This window comes from Erpetoichthys calabaricus, chromosome 12, assembly GCF_900747795.2.
Source record: "Erpetoichthys calabaricus chromosome 12, fErpCal1.3, whole genome shotgun sequence".
Lineage (NCBI taxonomy): Eukaryota > Metazoa > Chordata > Cladistia > Polypteriformes > Polypteridae > Erpetoichthys > Erpetoichthys calabaricus.
In genome coordinates, this window is record NC_041405.2 from 15,042,797 (window position 1) to 15,055,596 (window position 12,800).

General features: G+C 40.7%; 1 protein-coding gene across 1 annotated transcript in view; it reads right to left on the minus strand.

The window, feature by feature from the left end:
• Window positions 1-12,800, minus strand: part of LOC114663032 (uncharacterized) — a 77,597-nt gene that overhangs the window by 8,636 nt on the left and 56,161 nt on the right. The window contains exons 6-8 of the mRNA XM_051934907.1: window positions 12,518-12,588; window positions 9,093-9,482; window positions 5,042-6,880 (exon numbers count right to left, since the gene is read on the minus strand). Of these exons, the coding sequence (XP_051790867.1) occupies window positions 5,042-6,880; window positions 9,093-9,482; window positions 12,518-12,588 (2,300 nt within the window). The remainder of the gene's footprint in view (window positions 1-5,041; window positions 6,881-9,092; window positions 9,483-12,517; window positions 12,589-12,800) is intronic.

The following is a 12,800-nucleotide window of genomic DNA, read 5'->3' on the forward strand; positions in this document are numbered from 1 at the left end:
TGGGGGGTTCTCAGAGCACATTGTAGAGTGCTCCTGGGGCAATTTTCAGGTTAAGGGCCTTGCTCAAGGGCCCAACAGAGTAGGATCCCTTCTGGCAGTAACACGATAATAAACTGCACTGCATTTGGCATTCCAACAGGCAGGACATCACAAACATTTAAAGTAATTATTTTATTACTACAATGCTTGTGATGCCCATTTGTAAATATAAATACAGATACATGCATTACATAATTAATACATGCACTACAAAATCGTACATGCCAATTGATGGTGCACTGCAGTCGTTAAAGAGTTCCACGTTTCATTACTTATATGTTTTACCCGTCCTAGAAGGGTAGCACAGCTAGTTATTATTTAAAATATTTACCAATAAAAGATGTGCCTATTTGTCCAACCAAGGTATTGACAGCTTTTTTAGTTATTTTTTCTTCAATAAATGTTTCATTTTTATGTAAATGTTTGATATCAAGATGCTTGTAAAGGTGCCTGACCTGTTAAGCCTTGATTTCTGCCTAATGTATTGTCTCCCTATCATTTTGGCAGGATAAATACAGATCAATATTCAGGATGCACCAATTTAAGTAATTAACTATAAAAGGGTATTTATTTAAATGAAACGGTTATAAGTCTGACTGAACTGCTTTCTGTATATTGTCAGCATATTTTATCGGCGTTTAGTGCGGCTTTTCTGTGTTTTACATGTCGGTCTCCTAATACTGGGTCATGCCAAAACCATAATGGGTTTATCCCTGCCTTTACACCGTTGTTCCGCGCTTGGAATATCCCTCTACTTGAGGAAAACAATATTTACAAAAGGAAAAATAGGACGAGAACACGTCGTACTTTAATTAGATTGAAGGAAACTTTATTCATATAGAATTTTGGGAAATAATCTATATATTTAAAGGGGTATATTTGTAAGGATTACCACATACATTAACTTATGAAGCACATTAAAACAATTCTTATGAAACATTAACTCTGCGCCGGAAGAAAATCAGAAATTAGCACTAAAAAACAACATCTCGGCGATTATAAAGAACTCCCTCTCATCCACGCTTCGAGTCCAGGATAAGTATCAATCGCCCCGTTCAGCATAAATTTTACACGCACCTTGATTTTCGCTCTTTGTGTTCATTTTATTTTTTTTCTTCTTTGCTCCGAGATGAAACCGGGGCACCCCAGATTGCGTTTAGGATTTGCGTGAATAAACGTCATGACGTATTGGCGAGCTAGCCCTTTCTCAGTGTAGGGAATATTAACAAAGTAGAACGATTGGTCGTTTCGAGGTTTATTCCCGCCTTCCATAACGCTATGAATGATGATTAGCTGGGTACATGATGATTGACAAGTAGTCGAATCGGATGATTATTGGATAAAAATGAATGACGCAGCCTCTAAGCCCGCCCCTTTCCCATATACACAAGGTATAGTTGGTCACGTCGATTCACTGGGCGGATGGGGGGTTAATAAGGGATAATCGCCTTAAAAATAGTTGTCGTTTGCTTTGCTCGCTGAACCGATTACTGCATTTACGTAACGTCCGGGCTTTAAACGTTATTAGTTTTCTTTATTGCAAGAATGTATTGTACCACAAGAAAATGTAAATATTTCACTGTACATTTTAAATTAAAAGGAAAGCTTGTGATCATTTGTGTAATACTATTTTTTTTTTTGTTACTAATATGTCTTGGTCGTGCGACATTTAATGACGCAGTTTAATGGCGTTGAAGCGTTTTGACAAAGGAAAACTCAGCGCATGATTAAAAAACCAGGCTACTACCTTAACCGGGTTATCCACCTTAACCCATCAATCTACCTTAATAGGCTTTGTGTGTGCATGTAAACCACTAATTGTAAGAGCTGATGAAAGAATAAAGAGACTGAAACTTTTCGGGTTGATCATAATAAATCAATTGGGGGTGTTACTGTGAGTAAGGAAACATACATACGGTGGAAGTAAACGTGTAAACGCTGACACAGCTAAAAAAAATCACGGTTGACCTCAATATAACATGATGTCTGTTTACGGTTTGACATCACTGTAATGAGTGTTAATTATTTACCAGGAATACGTTATGTTTATTTGTTGTTAATATGTTTGAAAATTTTCACTTTTTTCTACTACAGTGAGAATACAGGTGCATCTCAAGAAATTAGAATATCATGGAAACATTAATTTATTTCAGTAATGCAATTCAAAAAGTGAAACTCATATAGATTCATTACACACAGAGTGACATATTTCAAGCATTTATTTCTTTTCATTTTGCTGTTCGCGATGTTTAACCTCTGTTTGCAACTTCTGGGTACCGCCCGTACCCCTTCACTCAGTCACTCGACTTCTCATCAGGATGGTGGTGTACAGTATTGGGTCACCAATTCGTTTAAGCAATGTCAGAATCAACTGGATGATCACGAGTAATGGAAGGTTACTTCCAGCAAGATGGAGCAACGTGTCACACATTGGCAAGGAGCATGGCAGAAACTGAGTTCATCTTCGGCAACTGGGTAATTTCAAAGGAGCTTTGGCCACCACGGTCGCCGGATCTGACACCACCAGACTTCTTCCTTTGGGGTCTGCTCAAAGGAAAAGTCTATCGGAACAAGCCCTGCACTGTGGATGATTTGAAGGAAAACATCCAACATGAAATTGCTGCTATTCCCCACCGAGACACTTACCGATACTTTCACGAACATGGAGTGCCATGTTGAAATGTGTCTGGCAGAAAACGGAACCCACTTCCAGCATTGCATGTAATGCAGTCGATTGCACTTACGTCAAGGTATCGAGCATATTTTTTTTGGTTCAGATTGCTTCATCTAAACAGGAGTTACAACAGAATATTCGGGGCCTCTTTCGAGTGAAACTCCCTGTAGATGCAGAACTGCTAGCTCCTTTGTCATTTGCATCTTACTGCTAATAAGGAGCCCTTGAAACTGTGAATTCAGCTGTTTAAGACTGAAATAAGCAGTTGAGGGTGGGGAACTTTAACAAGCGAGACCACCAAAATGAAGCATCAAAATGTCACATGAGCGGTAAGTCAGCAATCAGCAATAATTCTCATTAAGAAAATGGGTTGGAACAAAAACCTGCAGCCATTGCAGCCCACCAGAACTGAGTTTGCCTACCCCTGGTTTAAATCATTCAGAGTCAGAGGTGGCTAGGTGGTAAAGCTGTTGCATTGCAGCAAGGAGATCACCATTTCAGGTCCTCTCTGTGTGGAGCTTTTATGTACCCCCCATTGAGTTTCTGCCCACTGTAAAAAAGACACGCAGTTTAGGTGAAGTGGCTACACTAAATTGGCCCGGGGTGTGTGTATGTGTGTGTGTGTTCACTCTGCAATGGACTGGCACCCTGTCCAGGGTTTATTCCTACCCTGTGCTCTATGCTAGCTGCCTCCTCCACAATCCTATGCTGGACTAAGCAGGTTAAAAATGACTTGACATGACATTCAGAGCCATTATCACCGGCCACTGTTCATCCAAGGGCATGAAGTGGAGAGATTGAGCAGCATTAAATATCTGGGTGTCTACATCAGTGAGGACCTCACTTGGACACTTAACACCACACAACTGGTTAAGAGGACTCAACAGTGGCTGTACTTTCTGAGGAGGCTGAGGAAGTTTGGTATGTCGACTAAAATCCTCGGCAACTTTTACAGCTGCATTGTTGAGAGCATCTTGACAAGCTGCATCACCGTGTGGTACGGCAACACTACTGCTATGGACCGCAAATGCCTGCAGAGAGTGGTAAAGACTGCTGAGAAGATCACCAGGACCCCACTGCCCTCTGTGCAGAGCATCTACAACTGCCTCAATCCTCAGGGACCCCACCCACCCCCAACACGAACTGTTCACACTTCTACCCTCAGGCAGGAGGTATAGGAGTATGAAATGCAGGACTTCCAGGCTAAAAACTCTTTTCTTTCCCAAGGCCATTAGACTCCTAAATAACTGACTGGAGTTTATAAGCATGGTGCACCTCATTCTATCGACCTCACACAACTGTATTTGAATTGTCCATCACACACCTACCTGCACATTACACTTTATACTTCTACTAGTCATTAAGCCCGTTACAATAACGGGCGCTAGAACAGTAGTGCATAAACATTAGTAGGAACAGTCTATATTAAATGGCAAGGGACTTTGACCTCATTCTTTTTGTTGGTCGTATTTTTCTTTCTTTCAGCCTTTCTTTTGTTGATGTTTACTTGCTGAGCTGACCGTTCTTCGTGGGCTGCCGCCGTGTATTGTGTGTCTTTAATTTTCTGTGACAGTAATACCATCTTGTACGTCCGCTGGCTTGTACGTCCGTAATATACCTTTAATTTTCTCTGGCGGTAATACAGGCGTGCGCGTCGGTAATATGTCTTTAATTTTCTCTGACAGTAATACTGGCTTGTATGTGGCTGTAATATGCATCGCTGTATTGTGTACCTTTAATTTCCTCTCACAGTAATACTGGTTTGTATTTCCGTAAAACGCCTGTAACTTTCTCTGACAGTAATATCGCGCATCGCACCATGCCCCGTGCATGCGCACTTCACCAGAAGACACACACACACGGACACCTGGATGCACACAGGGATTTTATTAAAGAGGATTCTGTTCTTATACTTTATGCTGCCTCTGTTACTTATTATTATCTATCTGCTACTTATTATTTATGTTTATCTTTATACGTTGGTTTTGTCATTTGGTGTGGACAGCAAAGAAAGAATTTCATTGTACAGGGAAACGAGTTTCCTTACTGTGCACATGACAATAAACCTTGAACTTGACAGAAAGTGAGAGATATGAAGGTTGATGGAACATGAATTTGGTTTTGGATTTTCATTTAGCCTTCACCCCAGTATTTTTCTTGTTGATTATCTGGTGAAGCTTTTACATCACGGCCACCTTTTCCGAGCACTCAAAGATGTTCATCATCATCTTCTGTTCTTTTTTCTAAAATCCTAGTTCCTGTTCTCTGATGAGTTTTTGAGCTTTTCAATTTGTGATTTGCTTTCTTCTAGGTTTTCTTCAGATTAGTTCTTACTTTTGGATGTCGTGTGAATTTTCTGATGAAGTTTGAGGTATGTAGCCCAGCTGAAGGTCTTTCCACATTCTACACATCTGTGGGGTCTTTCTCCAGTGTGAATTCTCAGGTGGCGCTTAAACTGTCCATTAAATCTGAAAGTCCTTCCACATTCATCACATTTGTATGGCTTATCACCCGTGTGGATTCTCTGGTGTTGCTTAAGGGTTTCAGCTTGACTAAAAGTCTTCCCACATTCGGCGCAGTGGTACGGTTTATCTCCAGTGTGAATCCTCAGGTGGTGTTTTAGAGTTCCGGCCCGACTGAAAGCATTTCCGCACTCGCTGCACCGATAAGGTCTTTCTCCCGTGTGGATTCTCTGATGCTGTTTTAGGTTTGCAGCTCGGCTGAAAGATTTTGCACATTCAGGACATTCGTATGTTCGTTTTTCCGTGTGAACTTTCACGTGGAAATTAAACTGCCCACTAAACCGAAAGGTTAATCCACATTCAGGGCACTGGTACGGCTTGTCTCCTGTGTGAATTCTCTGATGTTGTTTGAGGGTCTCGGCCCGACTGAAAGTCTTTCCACATTCGGGACACTGGAATGGTTTTTCTCCTGTGTGGATCCTCTGATGATGTGTAAGGTTTCTCGAACAACTGAACATTTTGCCACACTCATTGCACTGGTACGGTTTGTCTCCGAGGTGAATCTTCTGATGTTGCTTGAGGTGTGCAGCCCAGCTGAAACACTTGGTGCATTCGACACACTGGTATATTTTTGCTTCAGAATGAATTCTCTGGTGATATTTAAATTGTGCACTAAACCTAAAAGTCAATCCGCATTCAGTACACTGGTACGGTTTATCTCCTGTGTGGATCCTCTGATGCTGTTTGAGGGTTTCAGCTCGACTAAACATCTTCCCACATTCAGGACACTGGAATGGTTTTTCTCCCGTGTGGATTCTTTGGTGGTGTTTAAGGTTTCTAGAGCAGCTGAATGATTTACTACATTCACGGCATTCATACGGTTTCTCTCCCGTGTGAATTTTCTGGTGTTGTTTAAGATGTGCGGCCCAGCTGAATGTCTTTCCACATTCAGCACATTGGTATGTTTTTGTTTCGATATGAATTCTCTGGTGGTATTTAAACTGGGCACTGAACCTAAAGGCCAGACCACATTCAGAGCACTGGTACGGTTTTTCTCCTGTGTGAATTCTCAGGTGGTGTTTAAGACTTCTAGAACAAGTAAAGTTTTTTGTGCATTCAGTGCACTGGTACGGTTTACCTCCTGTACGAACAACCTTGATTTTTAGATCTTGTAATTTGGATTTTTCTCCGTAATTTGGTTGCAGCACCCTAGAATGTACCAGTTGAAGGTTTTCAGTTCTTCTTCTCTCCATGAAATTTGTCCCTAAACTCTCGATATGTACTTGCTTATGATCAGTCAAACACTCCTGCTGAGCTGAAGATAGACTTTCCTTCTCGTTCTTCAGATCAGAGTCCTTCACTTTATACTCAGTGGATTCATCATCACATGAACACTCTACAGCTAGCATGTCTTGCTTGGTAATGGAAGAAACTTCTACCTCCAGCAGTTCATCTTTGACTGCGATCAATTCTTCCTTATTAGTTCCGATGGATCCCTGACCCACAACATTGTTGGGAACCCAATTAATGTCCACTTGATTATCTTCTTCTTTAATGTGTATAGAAATGACTTCAGGAACTTCATTTTTGCCTGTCAAATCACCATTATTTGTGACTCTTTGTACAACTGCACTGTCTGCCTCCAAGGAATCCAAACAAAGGTGAGCCGTTCCCTCTCCAAAATGGCAGGAGGTTTCACACGTTTCTGTGTGGAGAAAACAACATAACAGCATTTTCATAACTGAATATAGTTCAGAATTTACCTGCAATAGACATTCATTACTTTAGAATTGCTTTTGGTCCTTGATCTTTCAGTACAAGTAAAAAGTTTGTAGATGCAAGGAGCTTCTGCCTTCTTTTGTCTGCTCCCATTTAGGGGTCGCCACAGCGGATCACCCATCTCCATCTATCCCTGTCTTTCACATCATTTTCTGCCACACTAACTGCCATCATGTCCTCCCTAACCACATCCACAAACCTTCTCTTTGGCCTTCCTTTTTTTACTACTGCCTGGTGGTTCCATCTTCAACACTCTTTGCCTGATGTACCCCTCATCTCTCCTCTGCATGTGCCCAAACCACCTCAATCTAGCCTCTCTCACTTGGTCACCAAACTGTTGTATCTAAGTTGTACCTCTAATATACTCATTCTTAATCCTGTCTATTTATTTATTTATTCGAACCAAAATTAAATGCAATCCAACATGTTAACTATATGTTGGGGCGGAGTGGTGGCTCTGAGGTTATGGATCTGTGCTGGTATCCAGAAGGTTGCTGGTTCGAATCCCCATCACTGCCAAAAAGAGATCCTACTCTGCTGGGCCCTTGAGCTGACCCTGCGCTCTGACCCCAAGGGGTATGCGAAAACTAACAAATTCCTAATACAAGAAATTGTATAAGGTGAAATAAAGAACAAAACAAAAAAACAATACATCACAATGCAATGTATATGCATGTGGTGCATTTAGTTTCAGCACATTTTTATCTTGTCCTAATTAAAAACATATCAATCAAATCATCGAAGGCTTTTCACTATGGCACACAATTTTCATGACAATTTAAATTGCAATCCAAAAGTGTATTGTGTTTTAATTCATGTCTGTAGATTGTGTGTTATAATTAAAAGCAAGGCAAACGTATTGTATTTCGCTTAGCGTCTGCTCCCAGTGTATATTCAGTTTCGTCACCATTAAAATGTGGCCGCGAATCGAAATGCAATACACAAAAAATCATTAAATAACTATTTATTTGTTTAAAAAAATGATTATAGATGTATGTTGGTGTGCACTCCAATGGACTGCACTTAGTACCCAGAGCTAATGAGATATGAGATATTTAGCTGAATTCCCCCTTGCTCACCAACAATTTTGAGAGTTTGTTTGCTTTGATTTTCATTTTAAGCCCTGGTTTATAACTAGGGTATATTCATTTTGTGCCTTTTATTCAATACTAGCAGTCCTCTGCAGCTCCACACGCGTAGAAGTGAAACAGGAGAAACTTTAAAAAGCAATAAACAAGCAGGTATCGCTAGCTAAGCGGAGGCAAGGTACGCTCTAAAACGTGGCAACGAGGTAGAACGATTCAAACGGAGGCTGGTGCGTGAGTGTGGAGGGCCCCGTCCAGCTCCCTACTCCTGACGTCACGCTTCCCCCTCACCTCAACCCGCAGCCTCTCCTTTGGATTAGCACAAATATATCTCAACTGCAAGCGAACTATGATATGTTAACGCGATGAGAGAAGTCGCAAAATCAACCGTAATGTTCAAGCAAATTATAGTAAAAAAACCCGTTCTAAATCTGTTAAGTAGTTCTCATATTCGCTAGCTAAGCGGAAGGAAAGGCACACTCCGAGGCTGGTGCATGAGTGAGGAGGGCCCTGCCCAGCTCCCCACTCCTGACGTCACGCTTCCCCCTCCTCTCTGCCCGCAGCCTCTGTCTCGGATTAGCGCAAATAAATCGCTCCTGCAAGCAAACTATGATACTTCACGCAATGACAGAAGTCGCAAAATCAACCGGAATGTTCAAGCAAGTTATTGAGAAAAACCTGATCTAAATCTGTTAAGTAGTTCTCTCGTGAAAAACGGACAGACATACAGACTTTGGATTTTATATATAGAGAGATTTGAATGATATGTTCAAATTACTTTATCTCGATTTTGTCTTTTGGACTAATCATACTGCACAAGTGCCAAAATCCTTGTAAACAATATTTAACTGCCTCCACCATAATGAACCACAACAAGAAGAGCAACAGCTCTATTCTCCATTAAACATATTGATTGTGATTGTTGTTGATGGCAAAGGAAATACATTTAATGAAGGTCATACAATTTGTTGAAGACATTTGAGGTTTATTATTAATTAATGTTCATTTTGACTTCTATTATTTTTTCTAAATTCTTGTTATCAGAATTCTCACCTGTACATCCACATGCTTGTTGAGCTGAGGACAGCCTTTTCTGGCCACACTGTAGCTGGCTTTCTTTAGATGTGTACATGACTAATTTATTTTCATCTGCGCTCTCCACAGCAGGAATCTCTTCTTTAATGGAAGAAGAACATTCAACAGTGATTCCCTCATTAGCTCTATTTGACTTCAGCTCCTCTACCTTAGTACTGATGGATTCCTGCTCCAAATTGCTATTGGGAATTCTAGGGAATCCTTTTGGCTTAATGGCACTAGACATCTGCCCAGGAGTTTCCTCTTCAATTTTCCAAAACACAGCATCTGCAGCTCTCTGCACAGCCACACTGTCCTGGTAAAAGTGAGACGTTTCCTCTGAAATATGGATAGAAGCTAATGAAAGTCCTGCATATGAAAAAAGAAAACAACAGAAAAAGACTTATAAATACAATGTCATTAAAATCATTTTAGAACCATTTTTTAACCTGGTAACTCAGCCCAACATGGTGAATCAAAACTGTAATCCGGCCATCCTATTTTTGTGTCTAACTAGTGGTTTGCATCTTTCAGTGTGGCCTCTGTGTTTCCCTTCATGAAGTCTTCTGAGGATAGTCATCTCTGACATGTCCACGTCGGCCCCCTGATGACTGTTTCTGATCTGTTGGACAGGTGTTTGGAGCTTTTTCTTTACCATTGAAAGGATTTGTCTGTCTTCAGCAGTGGAGGTCTGCCTTGGCCTACCAGTCCCTTTGTGATTACTGAGCTCACCAGTGTGTTCTTTCTTCCGAAGGGTAATCCAGTCAGTTGATTTAGGTCATCCTAACATTTTACCAATATCTCTTGTTTTTCAGCTTCATAGTGGATTCTTTGACTTTCTTTGGCACAACTCTTTTCCTCGTGTTGAACAATAGCAACTACACACTCCAAAGGGTAGAAGCAAGCCAAGGTATCTTATGAAGCCATGAAACACACTTGTGTGTGTGGATTCCAATGCCCCAATACAGTGATGGAAACATTGTGCTGTAAAAATGTCACCTTCCGTTAGATGAGATATAAAAAACAAAGTCCCGACTATCTGTGGGCATAACAGATCCCTGAGCATCTTTCAAAAAAGAGTAGGGTGTTTTCCAATGTCCTGGCTGAGTTGTCCACCATGGCCCTGTCCATTCTGGTCCAATAATTATCCTCTGTCTGTAACTGGATGTTTCCTTGCTTCACCAACACACAGCTACTGTGTTGTAAGCATACTGGCACAAGAATGGCTGCCGTTGCATCATCCAGCAGGATGCTGAATATTAGTGGTGGTTAATGTGGTTCTTCACGGTCTAAATAAAGTGCTTTGATTACCTACAAAAGGGCTATATTATTATTATTATTATTATTATTACTGCTCTTCGATCTGCACTTAAAAACCCATAATGACAAAGTGAAGACATGGTTTCGGAAAGGTTTGCAAATTTCATAAAAATCAAAAACTGAAACCTCTCATTTCTATAAGTATTTAGACCTTTTGCGATGGGACTCCAAATTCTGGTCAGGTCCATCATCCCTTTTGCTTTAATTCTCCTTCAGATGTGCCAGAACTGGATTGGAGTCCAGGTGTGGCAAATTGTATTGACTGGACACACAGTTATTTAGAAAGGCTCACACATGTGTAGATAAAGTCCAGCAATTCACAATGCATGTCAGGACATAAACTAAGCCATGAAGTCCAAGGGACAATCTGGAGACCTCCACAATCAAATTCTGGTAAGGTAAAGGATAAGGGCAAGTGGATGAAAACATTTCTAAAACTTGGAGTAATCTCAGGAGCACATTAGCATTAAGTATGGAACCACCATGACCCTTCCCAGAGTTGCCCATCCGGCCAAACTAAGTAGACCTGGACAACAAGGGACTTGGTCAAGGAAGTAACCAATATTCCAATGGACACTCTAACAGAGTTTCAAAAGTCATCTGCTGAGATGAGAGAACCTGTCAGAAGGGTGGCCATCCCAACAGTGCGTCAGCAATCAGGTGGTTATGGTAGAGTGGCTAACTCTGGCTTAGAGTTTTCCAAACAACAAAGGACTATGACAGGATGAGGAAAACGAGACAAACATTGAACTCATTCACCAGGACTCCAAGCACTATGCCTGGGAAAGGCCAGGGACTGCTCATCACCTGCTTAATACCATCCCTACAGTAAAGAACAGTCAAGGCAAAATCATATAATGGGGTTGTTTCTCAGTGGCAGATACAGGAAGACTTGTCAAAGCCAAAGACAGAGAGGTCCTTGCAGACAAACCTGCTCCAGAGTACATGTGACCACATATTGAGGTGATGGTTCACCTTTCAGGACAACAACGTCCGGATCCATATAGCCAAGACAGCACTGAAGTGGATTTGGGACAAGTCTCTGTTCTTGAATTGTCAAGCCAAAGCCTGGACTTAAACCCCATAGAACATCTGTGAAGAGACCTAAAAATGGCAGTTTACTGACACTTACCATCCAATCTAACAAAGCTTGAGAGGATCTGACAGGAAGGTCCGCCCTAACCCAGGCGTGAAAAGCTTGTACAGACTTACCTAAGAAGAGCTGAAACTGTAACTGCTGCCAAAGGGGCTTCTACAAAGTACAAGATCAAGGGTCTGAATACTTGCATGAATGAGAGATTTCAGTTTTTGATTTTTAATAAATCAAATACATCTTTCTGTACACCTGTTTTCACTTTGTCATTACAGGTTATTGAGTGTAGATCGATGGGCAAAATGGTAAATTTGTCCATTTAAAATTAAATGTTCAAAGCAATAAAATTTACAGAAATTTAAGGTGTCTGAATACTTTCTGAAAATACTTGATGTTACTGAAATACTAGAAGAGCACAAGGCAGGAATGGAGAAGGACTTCTAAAGGACCTCCTACAATCCACGATGGACTTGCTGTTTTTGTCCTTTCCAGTGGGAGCAACAGATTGCATCAAGTATGAATCCTCTTATGACAAACGGATTATTAAGAAATGGAGAGAGCAAGGCAGAAGAACATTTTGAGATCATGACTGAAAATGTTGGTGTGATAGCAATTGAAAATTTCTCATTTAAGAAATTTTGCTAATAATAACTGAAATCATGGTACTACCACCACTAGGCTGGACTGGAATGCAATTTTGATTTCCACCAGACACAATAATGTATATAACCAAAAAGTTTTTTTTATTATTATTATTTTGACCCATGTGTCCATGCAAAATTTCTTCCTATTTTGGAAAACTCCAGAAAGGTATCAATGTGTTTCTTATAGAACAGTGACTCCTTCATTTCTGCTCATTTTCAAACAACCCTTTCATGATTTTTGGAGTCATAAACACTGCTTCAGGCAAAATAAACTTTCATTTTTTTTCTGGCATGGTTTGTGAGTCTGGGCGACTATAAGCTTTTCTTATGAAGTGAATTGATGTTACTTTCAATTTTCTGAATATTCACCGTCGTCTCGGATCTTCTCGGCTCTTCTCTGCTCTCCTGTCTATGGTTTCTTGGAGTTCCAGAGTTTCAAAAACACTGGAATTATTGTTGGTGGTCACTTTCTGCAGTTCTTCAAGGTTCCCTTTGCTTCAGAATCTTATGTTACTATAGAAGCAGTGTCATCAGACAATATATGGAGACTCATATTAGCTAGGATACATGTGAATCGGTCATAATTGTTTGCTATTTTCATAGCTGCTTCTTGATATCCTATTACTAGAT